Source organism: Antedon mediterranea, chromosome 1, assembly GCF_964355755.1.
Source record: "Antedon mediterranea chromosome 1, ecAntMedi1.1, whole genome shotgun sequence".
In the NCBI taxonomy this organism is placed as follows: domain Eukaryota; kingdom Metazoa; phylum Echinodermata; class Crinoidea; order Comatulida; family Antedonidae; genus Antedon; species Antedon mediterranea.
Genome location: NC_092670.1, coordinates 13347977 through 13367971, shown reverse-complemented (window position 1 = coordinate 13367971; position 19995 = coordinate 13347977). Strand labels below are relative to the sequence as shown.

General features: G+C 32.8%; 1 protein-coding gene across 3 annotated transcripts in view; it reads left to right on the top strand.

The window, feature by feature from the left end:
* Positions 1 to 19995, top strand: part of LOC140057328 (uncharacterized) — a 138415-nt gene that overhangs the window by 86358 nt on the left and 32062 nt on the right. For all 3 annotated transcript variants that reach the window (XM_072102946.1, XM_072102962.1, XM_072102953.1), the window contains 30 exons: positions 135 to 397; positions 758 to 905; positions 2176 to 2661; positions 3153 to 3317; positions 3438 to 3694; positions 4160 to 4328; positions 4644 to 4832; positions 5237 to 5487; positions 6162 to 6291; positions 6646 to 6819; positions 7052 to 7501; positions 7634 to 7890; positions 8247 to 8394; positions 8525 to 8971; positions 9217 to 9470; positions 9695 to 9851; positions 11218 to 11550; positions 11668 to 11936; positions 12084 to 12237; positions 12800 to 13000; positions 13474 to 13745; positions 14146 to 14311; positions 14750 to 14925; positions 15979 to 16095; positions 16604 to 16661; positions 17175 to 17311; positions 17554 to 17599; positions 18093 to 18374; positions 18773 to 18808; positions 19687 to 19967. In XM_072102946.1, the coding sequence (XP_071959047.1) occupies positions 135 to 397; positions 758 to 905; positions 2176 to 2661; positions 3153 to 3317; positions 3438 to 3694; positions 4160 to 4328; positions 4644 to 4832; positions 5237 to 5487; positions 6162 to 6291; positions 6646 to 6819; positions 7052 to 7501; positions 7634 to 7890; positions 8247 to 8394; positions 8525 to 8971; positions 9217 to 9470; positions 9695 to 9851; positions 11218 to 11550; positions 11668 to 11936; positions 12084 to 12237; positions 12800 to 13000; positions 13474 to 13745; positions 14146 to 14311; positions 14750 to 14925; positions 15979 to 16095; positions 16604 to 16661; positions 17175 to 17311; positions 17554 to 17599; positions 18093 to 18374; positions 18773 to 18808; positions 19687 to 19967 (6473 nt within the window). The remainder of the gene's footprint in view (positions 1 to 134; positions 398 to 757; positions 906 to 2175; positions 2662 to 3152; positions 3318 to 3437; positions 3695 to 4159; positions 4329 to 4643; positions 4833 to 5236; positions 5488 to 6161; positions 6292 to 6645; positions 6820 to 7051; positions 7502 to 7633; positions 7891 to 8246; positions 8395 to 8524; positions 8972 to 9216; positions 9471 to 9694; positions 9852 to 11217; positions 11551 to 11667; positions 11937 to 12083; positions 12238 to 12799; positions 13001 to 13473; positions 13746 to 14145; positions 14312 to 14749; positions 14926 to 15978; positions 16096 to 16603; positions 16662 to 17174; positions 17312 to 17553; positions 17600 to 18092; positions 18375 to 18772; positions 18809 to 19686; positions 19968 to 19995) is intronic.

The window sequence follows — 19995 nt, the reverse complement described above, 5'->3', positions numbered from 1 at the left end:
TTATTTCATTGTCTTAATTATTTAATACATCTAAAAGTAGAATAAAATTCGGTAAATAAAAGTAATTACTCATTTCAAAATAATGATTGAAATTGACCAAAGCACAATGTAAAATATTTAATTTTCTTTATTAGAATGCGTTGAACCTTTGCGTCAAATTAAGGACGGCTTGGAAAAAGTACGAACAACCAATGATGGTGAAGATGCAGAATCCATGACTAGTGGATGGGATATTACCCCAAATGATTGGTTACAGGTTACTTACACACAGCCATTAAGAGTAACAGGAATTGATATCAAGAGTGAAGGTGAAGGAAGTGTGTCTTTTACAGTTAAATATGCACGCAAGGGAGATGAAGATTTGACAACAATTGTAGATGATAGTGATACTCCTGTGGTAAGTTATAACTTAAAATTGGTAAGTTTAGCCCTAAGTTCAGGTCAACATTTTGTCCTTCCCTTGCAAGTAATCAGTGATTGACAGCTGTCTGTAACATTTTTGGGACTACAGTAAGAAACAATTTCCTATGTTTTCAGTACCACTTTAATTTTTAGTACTCTACAAAATCTAATATTTATAAAACAATTGTCATCGAAGTAATATAGGGCATTTATCTTCCTACAATATGGGAGGTACAACATAAGTGAGAAGTCCAGCCATCTTTGTTGGTAAAGTATTTAAAATTGAAGGAAAATTTAAACGATTTGACAGTAACACAAATTAACAAATATAATTGTGTGATTCATATGGCCACAGGTTTTTGAAAAAGATCTTACTGGCAGCAACAGAGTCCTATTCCCCGGAGAAGGAATTAAGGATGTAACTGACGTACAAATTGTGATTGAGAGTGTGTCAGATGGCATATTATCGGTAACACTTGAATTTGTCGGATGTATTGAGTATGGTAAGTTATTTAGTTGTCTTTTTAAAAAAATTATTAAAACGTTGACCCCAGTTACATTTACGATTGGGTTCTAGGCCGCTCCGCCATGATCAAGTCCAAATTTAATTAATCTGATCCAGCGTATTTACAATTGCATTCCAAACGACGACCCTGAGGATTCATTTACCTTATATTTTTAAGCCATTGTCATAAGCCAGCCCGCGATTTTTTTTTTCGTACATAATTTGGGGACCCCCTCATGAAACGTCACAAAATAAACATGAATAATTCATCAGTTAAATTTTCTTGTTCCGTGTGCACCCAAGCGTATAGCAACAAGAAGTGATTACACAAGTGCGGTACGATTCTAGGCCTAATCTCCACTGTGGTTGCCGCGTGGGGTTTCATAAAAGAATAGCGGCGTTTTGTGTGGATTGTCGAAATAATCAGCCTTTAGTTTATGGTGTTTTTAATATAATTTATTACTAAAGAATTACGTCTTAAAATTATAGTTTCTATTAATACTATTAGGCCTAATTATTAGTCTCTAAACCCATGTCTATTCTAGTAGTAGCTGTGTGGGTGTGTGTGACGTGTGTGTGTTAGGTATGACACAGTCCGAGTAATAAGTCAGCAAAATTAAACAATAAACATTACACAAAAATACATTTTTTATTCTCGTGGGTCTAATCTTCCCATCTCATGTGTTCATATATGCGCATTTTTAAAGTTCCTTTGAGTACATGCATATTGTTTAATAATAAAATAGCAGAATTAAAAAATTACAGTACACAAATTATACACATTTTTTATTCTTGTGGGTCTAAGCTTTCTTTGGGCTATGTCCAATTACTACTTAGTTTAATGTCTTTCCTAGCTGTCGATTAGCCTCGACACATTTTGCATAGTGGTGTGTGTGTGAAGAGTGCGCGAAGTCAATCACGTGAATTTACCTAGAATCCTAGGCCTACTGTAGAAAGAATCGTATCGCAGTTGTGAATGTAATCACTTCCTGTTGCTATACGCTTGGGTGCACACGGAACAACAAATTTAACTGATGAATTATTCATGTTTATTTTGTGACGTTTCATGAGGGGTCTCCAACTTATGTACGAAAAAAAAAATCGCAGCCAGCCCAAACATAAAATCCGCTCCTGGTCCCAGCTAGAAAGCAGTCCAAGTCTACATTTGGCTTTATGAAGTGTTTACAATTGACTGCGCAACCAGGGCGAATTGGATTATGAATATTAAACAGGATGAATAAAATAAAATATAATGTTTTTATTTACAGAACCTACAACCCAAACAACTACAGAGATACCAACAACCACAACGATGCAGCCAACAACCACAACAGTGATGCCAACAACAACCACAACAATTCTGCCAACAACAGAGATGCCACCAACAACCACAACAATTCTGCCAACAACAGAGATGCCACCAACAACCACAACAGTGCTGCCAACAACAGAGATGCCACCAACAACCACAACAGTGCTCCCAACAACGGAGATGCCACCAACAACCACAACAATACTACCAACAACAGAGATGCCACCAACAACCACAACAGTGCTGCCAACAACAGAAATGCCGCCAACAACCACAACAGAAATGCCAACAACCACAACAGAGATGCCAACAACCACAACAGAGATGCCAACAACCACAACAGAGATGCCAACAACTAAACCTATTACCACAACGATTACTACTAGAGAGACAACAACTCCAGTAATGACAACAACTGAAACTACAATGGTTACCACTGAAGGTAACTAATAGATTGTTATTTACCTGAGACGTGTATTTCATGGGTACTTTAGATTTGTATTTCATGGGTACCTGAGATGTGTATTGTATGTCATGGGTACCTGAGACATGTATTTCATGGGTACCTTAGACATGTACTTCATGGGTACCTGAGATGTGCATTTCATGGGTACCTGAGATGTGTATTTCATTGGTACCTTAGATGTGTATTTTATGGGTACCTGAGATGTGTATCGAATTGTAATATGTTATTATTTCCAAAATGTACAGCTGCACTTGTACAAAATGAAACGTTGTCGTGATTTATAATATTGCATGATTGGTGTCTATTGTATAATAATGTCTTACTCATTCTTTATACTAATGACGAATTCTCCACAATTCTTCATCTGTAAATGTTAATCATGTCAATTAAGGTAATTTATTTATAGGGTTGTACACAAAATCATATTTTAAGTATGGTATTAAATTAGTGTTTATTTTGTGTTGCAGAGGAAACTACAACTGAAATGACAACAAAACAAATGACAGAAGTGACGACTCAGACACCCCACGTTACCACAACAGAGATGACTACAACAAATGCAGTAACAACAGTGGAACCAACAGAAACTACTACAAAAGCAGTTACTACTTCTCATATAACAACTATTTCATGTAAAAGCAATTGTTAGATTCTTATAAACAATCATAATATATATTATTTTTTGAATTTCATCTTACCTAAGATGAGAATAATTCAAAATATGGTCTCATAATAATGCTATTGTATTATAGATCCTTGCTTTGATGACTTGATTGAAGATGATGGTCTGGCAATTGATATGACAGACACTGAAAATGATGTGCCGGTTTCTGGGGAAAGCCCATGGGGAGCAGATGTTTCTCTTAGCCCAAGTTTACTTGTTGAGTTTAGTGAACCAACTAGAGTTACAGGAATTAAACTGGATGACACAAATCAAAAAACAACAAGCATTAGGTTTAGTGTACAAGGTCTTGAAGTAGGCTACCAAGAACACACATATTTATCAGAGGTAAACATCATTTTTTTCTTCAAATGATGTTGCTAAATAAATTTACCATTCGATATTAAATTTTTGCATGAAAAACACACTAGTGCATTGTGTAACTTACTAAATAGATACATTTTATGCCTAATGTTGGATATGATAATACAAGACAAACACGACTTTATGTTTTTACAAAAGTAATTAAATCCTTCATGTTACCAGGTAGGCCAGAAAAGTGTCTATACCAGTTTTTTTTTTCATAAAAGTTGCAGAATCTTTCCATTTAATAATTCAATAGAGCAAAAGTGTATTGTAATACTTTTATTGTCTACACTATCAAACTTTATGTGACAAAAAATGTGATGTGCCCATGTATGGATATGATGTCATCATATCACTACCATATTTTGGCACATAAAACTTGTTTGATAGTATAGACAAAACTTATACTAACATGCATTCTTATTCACAACATATCCTACTTTGCAGCAACTAGAAATGTTTAAAGAGGATTCAACTGAAGATACGCCAAGTGTAAGACTACCTGACGATGAAGAGATATATGTAACTGAAATAGTAATCATAATTACTTCAATTGAAACAGTTGATGAAAGCACACCTCTGATCATTCCAACAATCTTTGGCTGCTACAAGACAAGTATGATTAAAATTAATAAATAATGATATCAGCTTCCATATCTTCTTCTCTCCAACAACCCGTGCTTCTTTATTTCTGTTTTTCTGGCCATTGTCCTTGTTTTTGATAGATGAAAATGTTATATTTTCACTTCATTAAATTATTTTATTGTACCAATAACTCGTAAACAAGCCACTTAAAGACTTACATAGTGCATTTATGTGTTTATAGTGTATAAATTTAGTTTATTATACTTTAGTGAGTCAACTTTACTGTTGTGTGTACTTACATTGTAACAAGTCAATGGTATGTAATAAGGAGATTATTCATTTATAGGAACCACAGCTCTACCACCAACTACCCAACAGACAACAGTTACCACAACTGAAACCACAACAGTACCAACAACCACGATGGCACCAACTACCACCGAGTCTACCACCACTACTGTAACAACAGTTCATACAACAACTGAAGTTACCACTGAATTGACTACAACAATGGTGACAGCTATTACAACACCAGGTAAGTTGGAATTGCAGTTGATTTGTAATGCTTTTTAAAATTTATGATAAAACCAATTTTATTTTTTTTTCCTGTTTAACATTGCCGGGCTGTAGATTATATGTATTACTATTAGAGACACTGTATGAGCTTAAATTATATAGATAACATTTTTTTAGATTCTTAACGTACATAGACACATAATTAAAATTCATGTTGCAAATTAGTTTAATGGTGATCCATTGTCAAATCTCACTACTGTCATGATTCAATTGAATTATTAGAATTGATGATACTGCAAGATCTTGCACAACCAACAGTTTTGTTTGTTTCCTTTAATGACATTTGCTTGAAACTTTCTTATACAAATTATAAATCTAGTCAACTCTCTCTTCAGCTTGATAACTAAATATTATTGTTTTTAGTGCCTTGTGGTGAAGGTGTGGAATCACCTTTACAAGACACTGTACAGTTGACCAGCTCTGTCGACGGGAATGAAGTTTCATTAGGTGATGGCTATGATCCAAGTCTGGGTGCTCTTGAAGTGCGATTAAGCCAAGCTGTTAAACTAACATCGTTTGATGCCACTGGTGCTGAGTGGATTGATGGTCAACTTCTTGTTTTTGAAGTTGAAGTACAGTATGACAATTCACAGGAATTTGTCAAACTAGAAAACGTATGGTCATGTTTCTATTTTACTTGAATTATTGAAAAAGAAATGCATATGTATATTTTTTTAAATATATTTATAAACATGTATTGTATCTAGTTTTGTTCATGCACTTATTTATTTAATTTATATTTTGTCGTAATAAGGGACGAGTATCATATGCATTGTTGGATCTCATTAAAAATACAAATAAAATAAGCAAAATGCTAAATCAAAACAATAAATACTTATACATGTTGATATAAATTTTCGGCACATCACATGTATTTAGTTCTAAAGAGAACTGTTGAGTTTCTCGATTAATATATTTGATCGTCATCAGTAGTGAAAAGAAGAAAGCAGAAAGTCCAGAAAACTGGGAATATGTATAAATTGGTGGGCCTGGTATGAAACATAAAACAAAAGCAAGGTTCACAGTGAGAGGGATTGAAAATAGGGATTGATACTGTAAAATAATATGCAATTAAAAAACTTGACACTTTTACTTTTTTATACTGTATGTATAATATTCTTGGTTTTATTTACTATTTTACGCACAGAACGTGGAGAATTCTCACTCCACCTTTTTACTCTATTCATATAATATTCTTTGCTTAACTTTTATGCACAGAATTTGGAGATTTCTCACCCCACTGTTTACACTGAACATATAATATTCTTTGGTTTACATTTACAAACAGAACGTGGAGACTTCTCAACAAAATAAAAAAGTACGTGTCGCAGTAGATGGAATTGTTGCTTTTAGATTCAAACTTATAAGTGAACTAATAAATAGCTTGAACTTGAACTTCTTTGGATGTTTAGAATCAGGTATGACATGTTTTACTTGAAATTTCTTCCACTAAATAAATCATAATATAAATGATAGCAAATGAATATAAACATGAATAAAATATACAATATATATATTATATACAAACTATATAATTTGTTTAATAATATTCATTAAGCAATATGTTTTATTTCAAACGGGACAATTGCAATTTTAAGCATTGATTCTCTAGGTTCAAGACTATGATTATTTATTAAATGAATGTTTTCAAATAATAATGATTTATAAAAGTATTTGTTTATGTTTTGTATTCTCAATTAGTAGACGTACAGTTTATTTTCTCTCAATTTGTCAATAATTCTTAAACTTTTTTTTTTTGATATGGTATTTAGTTCAAACAACGATTCAGACAACAACTGAATCAACAACTACAGAATTGCCAACAACAACAAGTATGCCAACCACAACAACTAAAACAACAACAATGGAATCAACCACCTTGTCACCAACCGAGACTACCACCACAACAACAACTCATGTAGTTACTACAATTCAGCCAACAACCAGTAAGTCTGAAAATATTATTTAGAGCAAAATTGTGTGGGGTGCAACCTTTCCTTTGTGCTTCATTCAGTATCTCATTGCCCCATCTGAAACTTTTGAATGCATGACATGCACAAGATGAGGTATTTACCGTTTATATTGTGTCATATGTTTGTTTTTAAACCTTATTTAATTAGTTTATATAAAGTACTCTGATAAAATCTAATAAATAATGAATTTGATATTTAATTTCAGCACCAGCATCTACTACAGAGATGCCTCCAACAACAACAACAATGATACCACCAACAACAACGACTGAGATGCCAACAACCACAACAGAAATGCCACCAACAACCACAACCGAAATGCCACCAACAACCACAACAGAGATGCCCACAACCACAACAGAAATGCCACCAACGACCACAACAGAAATGCCACCAACAACCACAACAGAAATGCCACCAACAACCACAACAGAAATGCCACCAACAACCACAACAGAGATGCCAACAACCACAACAGAAATGCTACCAACAACCACAACAGAAATTCCACCAACAACCACAACAGAAATGCCACCAACAACCACAACAGAAATGCCACCAACAACAGAAATGCCAACAACCACAACAGAAATGCCACCAACAACTACAACAGAGATGCCAACAACCACAACAGTGTTGCCAACTACAGAGATGGGTAAAGTTTTGTGTATTATTTAATACATCTAAAAATAGACTAAGATTCGGTAAACAAATGCAATTACACATTTCAAAATAATGATTGAAATTGACAAAAACACAAATGTAAAATATTAATTTCCTTCATTAGAATGTGTTGAACCTCTGCGTCAAATTAAGGACGGCTTGGAAAAAGTACGAACAACCAATGATGGTAAAGATGCAGAATCCATGACTAGTGGATGGGATATTACTCCAAATGATTGGTTAAAGGTTACTTACACACAGCCATTAAGAGTAACAGGAATTGATATCAAGAGTGAAGGTGAAGGAAGTGTGTCTTTTACAGTTAAATATGCACGCAAGGGAGATGAAGATTTGATACCAATTGTAGATGTGGTTCCTGTGGTAAGTTATAACTTAAAATTGGTAAGATTAGCCCTAAGCTTAGGTCAACTTTTTGTCCTTCCCTTGCAAGTAATCAGTGATTGACAGCTGTCTGTGACATTTTTGGGACTACAGTAAGAGAAAATTTCCTATGTTTTAAGTACCACTTTTTAATACTCTACAAAATCTAATATTTATAAAACAATTGTCATCGAAGTAATCTAGGCCGTTTATCTTTCTACAATATGGGAGACACAACAAAAGCGAGAAGTCCAGCCATCTTTGTTGGTAAAGTATTTAAAATAAAAGGAAAATTTTAACGGTTTGACAGTAACACAAATATGACAAATATAATTGTGTGATTCATATGCCTATAGGTTTTTGAAAAAGATCTTACTGGCAGCAACAGAGTCCTATTCCCCGGAGATGGAATTAAGGATGTAACTGATGTAGAAATTGTGATTGAGAGTGTGTCAGATGGCATATTGTCGGTAACACTTGAATTTGTTGGATGTATTGAGTATGGTAAGTATTTTAGATGTTTAATAGAGAATCCTTATTAAATAGTACTTAAAGGTCCCATTTTCACAAGTAATAAATTAATTAATAATATATTTAATATTTCTTGAAATATTTTTGTTGCTTCTATTTACAGAACCTACAACTCAGACAACAACCGCGATGCCATCAACCACAACAATGCAGCCAACAACCACAACAGAGATGCCAACAACCACAACAGAGATGCCACCAACAACCACAACAGAAATGCCACCAACTACCACAACAGAAATGCCACCAACAACCACAACAGAAATGCCACCAACAACCACAACAGAAATGCCACCAACAACCACAACAGAGATGCCACCAACAACCACAACAGAGATGCCAACAACCACAACAGAGATGCCAACAACCACAATCATCTCAACCACTGTCAAAACTACTACATTAACTCCGACAACAACAGTTACTACTACAGAAACTACAACTACAGAAGCAACTACTCCTCCTATGACAACAGAAAGTTCAACTACCGAGTACATACCAACAACAAAGACTACAACTGTTACAACAAGAGAAACAACTCAAGTCACAGGTAAACTTAAATCTAAAAAACTAATCTTAAAACTAAAATTTTCATTTCATATACTAATTAATTGTTTATTATTATTGTTAGCAAAATGCTCTATGACATTTTAGTTTATTATTCATAAACAAAATAGTCATTCTATTTAATGATGAAAATGCAGTCAACTCCTAAACTAAACTTTATTTACAATTCACTTGACTTTTTAGATAATTCACTTTTGTAAAACATTCATGTTTTTAATTTCTCTTCAGAAATCTGTGTTGATGATCTTGGCATGAAAGCCGGCCTTGATCTTCATAGGTATGTGGCAAGTGGTAGCGAAGTTCACCCAACAGATGCGTGGTCTCTGGCAGAGTCAGGATCTCTAACTGTGCAATTTAGCCAGCCAACAAGAGTGACAAAGATCCAGTTTTCTAGTGATATAGATACTCTACTGGTAGTTACCTTTTCAATTCAGTACATGAATGAGGAAACTGGTGAACTTGTAGAATTGACAAATCTCAACGTAAGAAAGTTATTTTGAAAAATTATAATTAAAATCTTTAAAAGAATTTACAAAAGAAAGGGGAATATACAAATGTGATGCAGAACAATTGTGATGTATATGGTATTTGGACCAATGAAATTCTTACATTTTTGTGAATAAGTAAATGTTTGGCAGAGCAAATATGTATTTGGATCGAAGAAACTTTGATTTTTTATATACTGTTTTAATTGGTTACATTTCAGAATGAGGTCACCTTTACATCAGATTCATTACATTCCATAAACATACCTGAAATGCCAAATTCCAGAGAGTTGATTATTTCAACATCATACTCTACTGGTGGTAGAGAGGTAGACTTGCCATCACTGTCATTGGACTTCTACGGCTGTTTTGAGAGAGGTAACCGTTACGCTATTTTCTGTATATAATATATTGTTGATGAAATCGAAGGCATAAGTAAAGAGCGAAATATGAATAGCGACATTTCGTTTTTATGACACGGTGCATGTTCAGATACATAATAATGAGCATGCACTGTTGGTCTTTCTGTGAACAAAAGGAAAATATGTTGACAGTAATAATAATAATAATAATAACTACTTTATTGTATCTCTTTTTTAACAGAGGCACTATCCACAATGGATGTGCAACAAAATAATATAATAGTACACAAATAATAGTAAACACTTAATTGATTACAATATAACTGAAAGTACAAGTGATTAAAAAAGAAAAAAAACAATACTGAAATTAAAGTACAAATTAAAGTAAAAAGTACTGTATATTTAAGTATTTAAATATGTAGTTCTTTCCATGCAATTGTTAAGAATAGTTAACAAAATTTATCAAAGATATTACTTGTCATTTTATAATTAACATGGGGTATGATTCTGTTGTTACAGTTTGATATTCGTTATAAATTTCGAGATTGTCAAATAGCTCCCAAATTTTATGTAAATCATTGTGGTATAGCTCTGCTCTAAGTCTTTTAAATATTGAATTTCTAGTATTAGATTATCTAGTACTATTGAACACAAAGTGATAAAGTGTTTCTCTTTCACCACAATTACACAACAAACACAATCCTGAATTTTGTTGTGACCAACCTTCCTTTCTTCCTTCAATGGGTAATTAGTTTGAACGAGCTTTAAATTTTAAATTAGATGCATGGTAGCTACATTTTTCCAGTAAATACTTTTCCATTTTTGGTTCATTTTTATATAGTAAATAATTTGTTAAGGATGATTTAGTTTGAGCATTATTAAACCATATTATGTTATCTTTTATAACATTTTTCTCTTTGAAGCCATTAAGACATTTTGTACAGTAGTCAATATTAAAATACATTTGCATATCAAATTTATTTTAAATGGTTTCAATAATTTGAAGTTCAAAGATAGCTCTAAAAAGTAACCTTGGCCAACGATGTTCTTCAATATTTTTAAGTCTATAGAAATAGTTTAAGATTCTATCTGACTGTATTGATTCGATTGATTGCCAGCCAAGTTCACCATATAGAGCTTCCTTTGTTTGCTTTTTTGATAATCTACCAGAATTGTCTTTATTGTTGTTGTTAATGTTATCTGATGATGTGTGTGAATGTTTATATTATTTTATGGAATATAATTAATATATTTAAATATGATGATATATACATGAGTATCATTCTTCTGTCACAGGCTAGAGGAGTATCATTACTAGTATTATATATTGGGAATCTTTAGAAACAATCGTACTGTATTTTAACTAATTTTATTATTTTCAGTTGAAACAACTTTGAAGACCACTACAGCTGTTACTACTCCATTGCCACCAACAACTGCACCAACCACAACAATGCAGCCAACAACAACAGAAATGCCAACAACCACAACAGAGATGCCAACCACCACTACTGAAATGCCACCAACAACGAAGATGCCAACAACCACAACAGAGATGCCACCAACAACCACTACAGAGATGCCACCAACTACCACAACAGAAATGCCACCAACTACCACAACAGAAATGCCACCAACTACCACAACAGAAATGCCACCAACTACCACAACAGAAATTCCAACTACAACGACAATCCAGCCAACTACATATATGGGTAAAATATTACACAAATATTACAAATGTAGAAAATAAAAAGTAATTAATAACTGAAAAAACATGAAAATTATATGTTTAGTCTTTAATAAATAAATGTTTCATTTATCTTGATTAGAATGCGTGGAACCTCTGCGTCAACTGAAGGAAGACTTGGAAAATCTTAGAGAAACAAATAAAGGAGACGATTTAAATTCAGAAACTACCACATCTGGATGGAGTATTGTTATTAATGATTGGCTAAAGGTTACTTATACTCAACCATTGAGAGTAACAGGAGTTGATATCAAGAGTCAAGGTGAAGGAAGTGTGTCTTTTACAGTTCAGTATGCACAAAAGGGGGATGTGGATTTTACTACTATTGTTGATGGTAATGGTGATTCAGTGGTAAGTTTGATTATTGTTTGAAATAAGTAATGTAAGGATTGAAGAGACTCTAGGAATAGCATATTTACTATTGACTAATTTATTGTCATATGTTAATGAAAAGATTCTTATTTCTATTCTTAACCATCTTCAAATATTTATCTACAGGTATTCAACAAAGACCTTACTGGTTCCAGCATAAAAGATAGAGTGCTGTTCCCTGGAGAAGGAATTAAGGATGTAATCAAGATAGAAATTACAGTTGTAGATGTATCAGAAGGCATGTCAGTGACAGTGGAATTTGTTGGATGTATTGAGTATGGTAAGTTTTTTAATTTCTTTAAAAAGTAAAAATAGTACAATTAAATATAATTATATAGCATATTCTACAAATAATGGACTGTTTTCTTACATTAATTTTACATTTTAAACTACAGTACATGTTTCTCCCTTAAGGGTCAGGTCATGTCGTTGCTGTCAACTCCAGCACTATCTTGTCTGTCCATAGCAGTGGCTGTGTGAGTGGCTACTCGCCTTGAAAGATGTACTAGGTTTTTTTTAATGAACATTTTTTGTGGTTATAGTGTAGTCCTTATCCGAGAATACTTGTTCTACCACCACAACATAGAGCGAGTGAGCCTTAAACTTTGCCATAGTAATGCTATGAATTACGGTTCTATTGTATTAACGCTCGTCCACTAACTCACTTTTGTTATGAAGGGAAGGGTTTATTTCATAAACCTTATTTGCTATAAGTCTAGCTAAAACTGTGATAATACACTTTACTGTGATTTATCGTTAATGCTGTTTAGAATTTGTTAAAAACAAGTTAAAAACAGTATGAAATGAAATAATTGAACTTTTTAAAAATGTGTCTTCTACAGAACCTACAACTCAAACCACCACAGAGATGCCAACAACCACGACAGAGATGCCAACTACCACAACAGAGATGCCAACTACCACGACAGAGATGCCAACAACAATGCAACCAACAACCACTAAGACAACAACTACTACCCTCTATACTACATCGTACCCTACTACCACCATAATGACATCCGAATATTATACTACTACTGTAGGTAAGTATCGACAGTCTGCTGTATTTTTTTATTCTTCTATTTGAATTTCAATTTAAATTTTAATTAATCAAAGATGCAAATTACCCTGTGAAATTAAATATATTTTTAACACGATATACCGTAGTTGGACACCGTGAACTACAGTACTGTATGCTACCAAGACAATCTAACAACAAGATGCTGAGCTCCATTATATCAAAGGTTTTATGTGCGGTTGCGCTCACTGATTTTCTATTGGTTAATTAGCTTCTTCAAATGTTTGATTAACAGAAACTGGAGAATAATGAACAGTGTGTGTCGTAGCCAAAATTAAAAGGGCTGTTACAAGGTCATATCTTGGCAAGGCGAGCTTAGCATCCTGGCTAAACAAAACCATATGTAACTATATTACCCAAGGTCCCAAACACTGTATTACCTTTGTTAAGCCTGTCTTGCTATCTTAATTAAAACTTTTAAAAATGTATGTATTTTAGTACCAACAACAACTAGCGTTATGACAACTACAGTTTCACCAACGACTACACGAACCACAACAATCTCCACAACTCCACCATGTTCGCAACATGAAGTATACAAATGTGGCTGCACTAATAATTGTCGAGATGTTGCAAATTCCCATAACCCATGCAGTAATACAGATTGTGTTGAGCGTTGTCACTGCATTGATGGATATGTTCACAATGAAGATGGTGTATGTATACGTGACTACGCATGCCCATGTTATTACCAAGGCAAAATTTATGATGTAAGTACAAGATGTACAAGTTTATTTTGTATAGTTCTGTCTACACTATCAACAAAATGTGATGTGCCCATTGACATGATGACGTCATATCTACCATATTTTCGAAATATTTAAATTATTTTCAAACTACTTCGATAGTGTAGACAGAGCTTAGAGGTTAACATTTATTCCTATTACTTTACTTGCTATTTTCATTATTCATTTTATTACTAACGCTCTGTCTACATTATAAAACTTTATGTTACATAATGAGAATGATGTACCCATATATGGACATGATTATGTCATATCACTACCATATTTGGGCATATCACTAGCATATTTGGGCAAATCACACTTTTTTTTGTCTAGTTTGATAGTGTAAACACACACAAACACTCACAATTACACTTTTTTGTAGTTTGGGGATGCTATACACATTGGTGAATGCAATGTTGTTTATTGCACTCCAAACACAACTTCACCTGTACAAGAAAATGAATCAATAAAAACATGTAACATAACATCCTGCCCCGAAGGAGAAACACTTGTAGAACCAGTAAATGAATGCTGTCGTTGTGAAAAGGGTAAGACTATAACTTAATAATCTCTGTGATTTTAATTTTTTATTCTATAAGCCAGTGGCAGATTCAGGATTTTTTTTTAATGAAGGAGTGCAAAATTGAGGAACAGGGGTTCTACTAAGATTTTCTAATAATAAGGCCTCATATGCTAACAATGGCTTTAAGAGGTTTATTTTTTATTGTCATTATTGATTGGTTCCCACTAGAGACGCAACTCAAGTGACGTAAGAGATTTCACCAATCACAACCGATTCATATTCGAACCATTTCTTGTCACTGTCAACTCGCTTGCATTGCGTCTATGTTATTGTATTGCATCTCTAGTGTGAACCAAGCTTTAGAGCTAAGCTCGTTTTTCAGTCACCCATGGTGCGGAGACATTACAAACAACATGAAAACAGGGTGAAAACATTTCTTTGTTTTTTGTGCTGCTTGATTTAGAATGTGGACCAGGACTTGAATGGACTGACTATTGTGTATGTCACATGACATGTGAAAACAAAAACCCTACGTGCAGTCATGAAGAGTGCAAACCTGGATGCCAGTGCCCAGACAACCTGTACTTTAATGGAACACACTGTGTTGATAACTGTGAATGCGACAATGAGGGCCATTTGGTAATTATTACACTAATACTTTTTTCTAGGCTGCAATCCAAGGATGTAAGTGCAGTGCAAGTGATTTGACCAATCACAAGCGATGTTACTTGTCATTGACCAACTCACTTGCATTGTGTCTATATGTCCTTATGTTGTATTCTAGTGGTTACAAAGGTTGTCATGTCAAAATTATTCTATGCAGTTTCTGTATTCTAGTTACTCTTTATGCAATTAATTAGCAAGCAGTGACTGCCTCATATATTATTGTAGTTTTGTTGTTTTTTTTAATTTATTCTTTTACAACTATCGGCCATTAATCCACGAATAATTAAACTTCATTTGATATCTGTAATAATAATAACAGTAATAATAATAATAATAATAATAATAATAGTAATAATAATGATGTCTAAGGTAACTATTGTATAGATATTTTGTACTTTTTAATCTTCTCGTTGTTTTAAATGTAAAAAATGTAATTTTGTATTTTATTGTTGGATGATGATGATTATGTTTTGCTTTTGAGACCCACTTGATAGTTTGATTTTGTTCGCTTTTGGGAATCCTGTTTCTCTCTATTGTTTGTTATTTTTTTGTTATAATTATGTGAGACGAAATAAATGAAATGAAGTAGTAACTGTAGTAAAACTGCAGTAGAATGGTTTTGACATGATCCCTAACCTAAATTGTATTGATAAACTTGTCTTGTTTTGGTACTAAAACAGGCTCCTTCTGTGTTTGCATCATGGTTTTAAAAATCACCAATCTTACCAATTTCATTTCAAAGTATTTAAACATTTTTTTCTTTAATTAAAAAAGGGGAAAAAGGATAAAGAATACTTCACCTTCCCACATAATTTCTTTTTCATCATAATTATAAATTTCACAGATTATGCACCAAATGCTTCAAAGATTATAATGTAGTTAAATTATTTATTGATTAATTCAATTTTCATGAGTATTTCAATGTGTATGTGATGTGTGTGTCGTAATTTAATGCATCACAGTGAGTGCACATCTAGCTATTATTAATTTTAATTTTTTATTAATTAAACATGTATTTATTTATAGCCTCATGATGTTTGGTATCCAGATAATTGCACTATTTGCCGTTGGAAAAATTATGAAATGTGCGAAAAGCAATGTCAAGAATACTGCCCTCTAACAACAGATGATTGTGAAGAAGGAGTGAGTACTTTTTAATTGCAAGGGCATTTATTTAGAAATTTAAAGGCCAGGTGCGGGTAAAAAATTTCTATTGATCATACATTCCAAAAAACTCTTCCTGGTTTTTATGGCAGAATGTTGCCAAATTTTGTATTTGACCATATTAAGGGAAATTCATGTTTTTTCATCTTGATTTCTGTTACAAATATTTGATTTATGTACAATTAACCAGATATTATATTTAAAATTCATGCCTGTACCTGAGCTTTAAAATGTGAAGAATATGTTGAGCCATGGGGTATTCAGTTAAATAATAAAGCTTGAATAATTTAATTGTTAATTAAATCACAGTAATTCAGTTAAAAAAAATACAGATTGTGCATAAAATTCCATTAAACTGAAACATGTATTACATATAACATTTAAAATTAAACTGTGAATCCAAAACCTGTCAGTATATGATTTTACTACAAGGATCACATGACCTTAATTAAAATTATTAAGCTTTTAACATTGTTTGTATTTTCAGTATGAATTGACCAATCTTGTTCCTGATGATTTTAAATGCTGTAATTGCACTCCAATTTGTAAGTATTTTTTGTATTAACAAGATTGTAAAGGAAATATTTTGGAAAGAGCATTTGTTGCTATAAAAGCTTTTAAAGTATTACTCTGTACACAATACTGAACTAGTTTTAAGCAATATTCTGATCATTTGATGCATTCATTCTATCTTATAGTTATTAAAAATAGGATAGTATTACAGTATATGATTCCTAACCTTAAAAATAATAGCAATATAAATGTTTAGTTGGTCACTGTACTGAATTCTTAACATAACTATCTAAACCTTTAAATATTTATATTATCAAATTAAACTTAAACCACATAATAATGCTTGCATCTTGGAAGTAATCTGTTATTAAATTTGACTACTAATGTTTGTACAGTATGTGTAGATACATATTCTTGACCTCCACCTAGGAGGTTATCTTTTTGCCACTGCCTTTTTGTAGGTTTGTGAACAGTCTAGAGGCCTTAGTTTTTATCTCGCAAAACTTGCCTACATGATCTATGTTGTAACAATTATTTCCTTGCAGCACGATGTGTCTATGACAATGTTGTGTATAGTGTAGGAGAGACATGGACAGTAAATGAATGTAAGACGTGTTCATGCGATGCTACAAATGTTATTGATTGTGAAACAACTGTATGTGGAGCAGTAGTTTGTGAACCTGTAAGTTGCCATTAATATTAAAAAGTAATTTGACCAATCACGATGCAATGGATCATCCAAACTGTCGCTTGTGATTGGGCTTACACTGGGTTGCGTGCAAGTGGGAGTTATATTGCCTATATGATAAGTAAAACCTCTTCAATCTGAGCCTTGTTTTGGCTACGTTATGCATTTAAAAGTATTAAATCTTAAGACATCTTAAATGTCATGTATTTTAAATGTTTTATTTATTGTGTTAATAGCACCAATATCCTATCAAATACCCTGGAACTTGCTGTGAAGTATGTGGTATGTATACTTTATCAACTTGTTTTTCTATCTGTCTCAGGTCTGTAATTTACATCACTAAAACCTTTCCAAAGATTTTATGCTTTTACCTATGTTTAATTGTCTGTGTACATGATTATAGTTTTGGGTCTGACAAAATGACCCTTGAACAATAATAGTATAAACCTGTATGGTCATTTTTTACGTTGAAACAAAACCCTTAGTTAGATGTAGTTTTTTATTTTCATCTCAATTCAAATTGTATGCATTTTTTAATTCAATCTGTAATCAATTTGACCGCTACTGTTTTCTTTTCCACCGATTATGGTATACAATTTTATGTAGGCTACTATTAAGTTTTAGAAGATTCAATATTTTTCTAACTTTCTAACTTTAACTAGCATTATACATTACACAAATCACCAGACTGAGGTTTTATTCATTTATCAAAAAAAAAAAAAAATTAAAAATATTGTGCTTGGTCTATCATCAAATTGTCTACTTATTTCTTTAGAGGGAACTACTACAACTTCTTTGCCTACCACAGTGCAACCAACAACAGTGCAGCCAACAACACTACCACCAACTACATTACCACCAACAACAACTCTACCAACAACAACTCTACCACCAACTACACTACCACCAACAACACTACTACCTACAACACCTCCAAGTACAACATTGAATCCAAAGTGTTGGTCTTGTGGAGATGGCAGTGTGTTGTATTCTGATGATTTGGTTTGTAATGGTGAATGGAACTGTGAAAATGGAAAAGATGAGGAAGATTGTGAAGGTAAGTGTTTCAATAGTTAACCTACAAGCCCGTAAAACGAAACCCACATGTTACTGAAGTTTCATTTCTAAACTAGAGACCTGCGGAAAACTGATGGTAAAATAGACCTAACTAGAATAGCTAAATTACGTACATGTCCTGTTTTTAATATTCATTGTTGATGCAATGTAAAAAAATAATTTTACTTCTATCAATTTTGAATCCTCCTCAAATATTAGAAGTTTAATCATCACGATATACGCAGAGCAGAAAACGGTGTGTAATATGTACGGTAAACGGCAACCTGCTAACGTCGTCAGATCTAATTAATTCACCAATAATTAATATAATTAATAATTATTTGACGAAATCCTTATTAATGTTGTCTAATATTTTATCAAAACTTTAATATTTTTTAGGTTTTACCACAGCTAATTTTATAACCCAGTATCCACGTAAGTAAATGATATTCATTATTTTTTTGACCTATTTAAAAATATATTCTATGTTTAATTTTTCATATTTATTACTGTTCATTTTTCTGAAATAACCAATGGAACCGTGAATTAATTATTATTAATTATATAACACCTAAATAAATTCCTGTCATTTGATTGGACGATTGTGGGTCACATGGCGTGCAATAGTACACACTATTAATTGTTTAATATTTAATATTTTTTTTGTGAACAAAAAAATCTTTCCGAAAATATTTTATTTATACTAAAATACAACCTATTTTATACTTTCACTACGAAGATTGAATGTTATGATTGGTTTCGCAATGGAAGTACATTTTTGGAGAGATATAATATGTAATTATTTAGATCAAGAAGCCATTTAAATTAGCTTTAGATCGTTTGTAGGATTTTGATTAATTAATAGGAACATCTCTACAAGACATGGAATCGTTGGAAAAAACACAATTAGCCTAGATGAGTTCCAGTTGCCTGTCGAAGTTTCAGATTTTGTATTGCTGCCTTTCAGTCTTGCCAATAGGCCTGTTAGTATTAGGGTAGGCCTAGGCGTTTTACACTTGCTAGGCCTAGGATTGTTTGGTCGTTTGTTGACATAATTAACGCTACAGTAGGTGTGTTTAAAAATCCATATAAATATATTATTTAATATATTTTTAAAAACCAAATGTTGCTGTTTTAATCAATGTGAATCAAATGTACAGTAGGCCTTGGCTAGGCCTATACCTTTTATTTATTCAAATGACAGGAATCTATTTAGATGTTATACAAAACAATTAATGAATGTTTTATACTGTATATGATATTATTTGTATAATCAAAACTTTTCATATGCTTTACTTTACTGTATATTACAGGCTGCCCATCAATATGTGATCATGTTATTACGTGTGAAGAAAAAGCTGACATGATCTTTGGTGATACTTGGAATAGCCAGATGAGCCTGAATCCTATAATGGATTGTTCTCTGTTCCTGGTTCCTACTTGTAGCTGCGCTCCAGGATCTGAACGAGATGATTGGAACAATAAGGCCTTCTTAGATGTTATAGGAGGAAGCCCTGGTAACTCAGGATTATGTGTCACTTTTGAGCGAAGAGACTGTGGGGGAAAATGCTATCTTGGTTATGATCCTATCGCTGTAAGTGTATTTAACTTTTACTCATGTT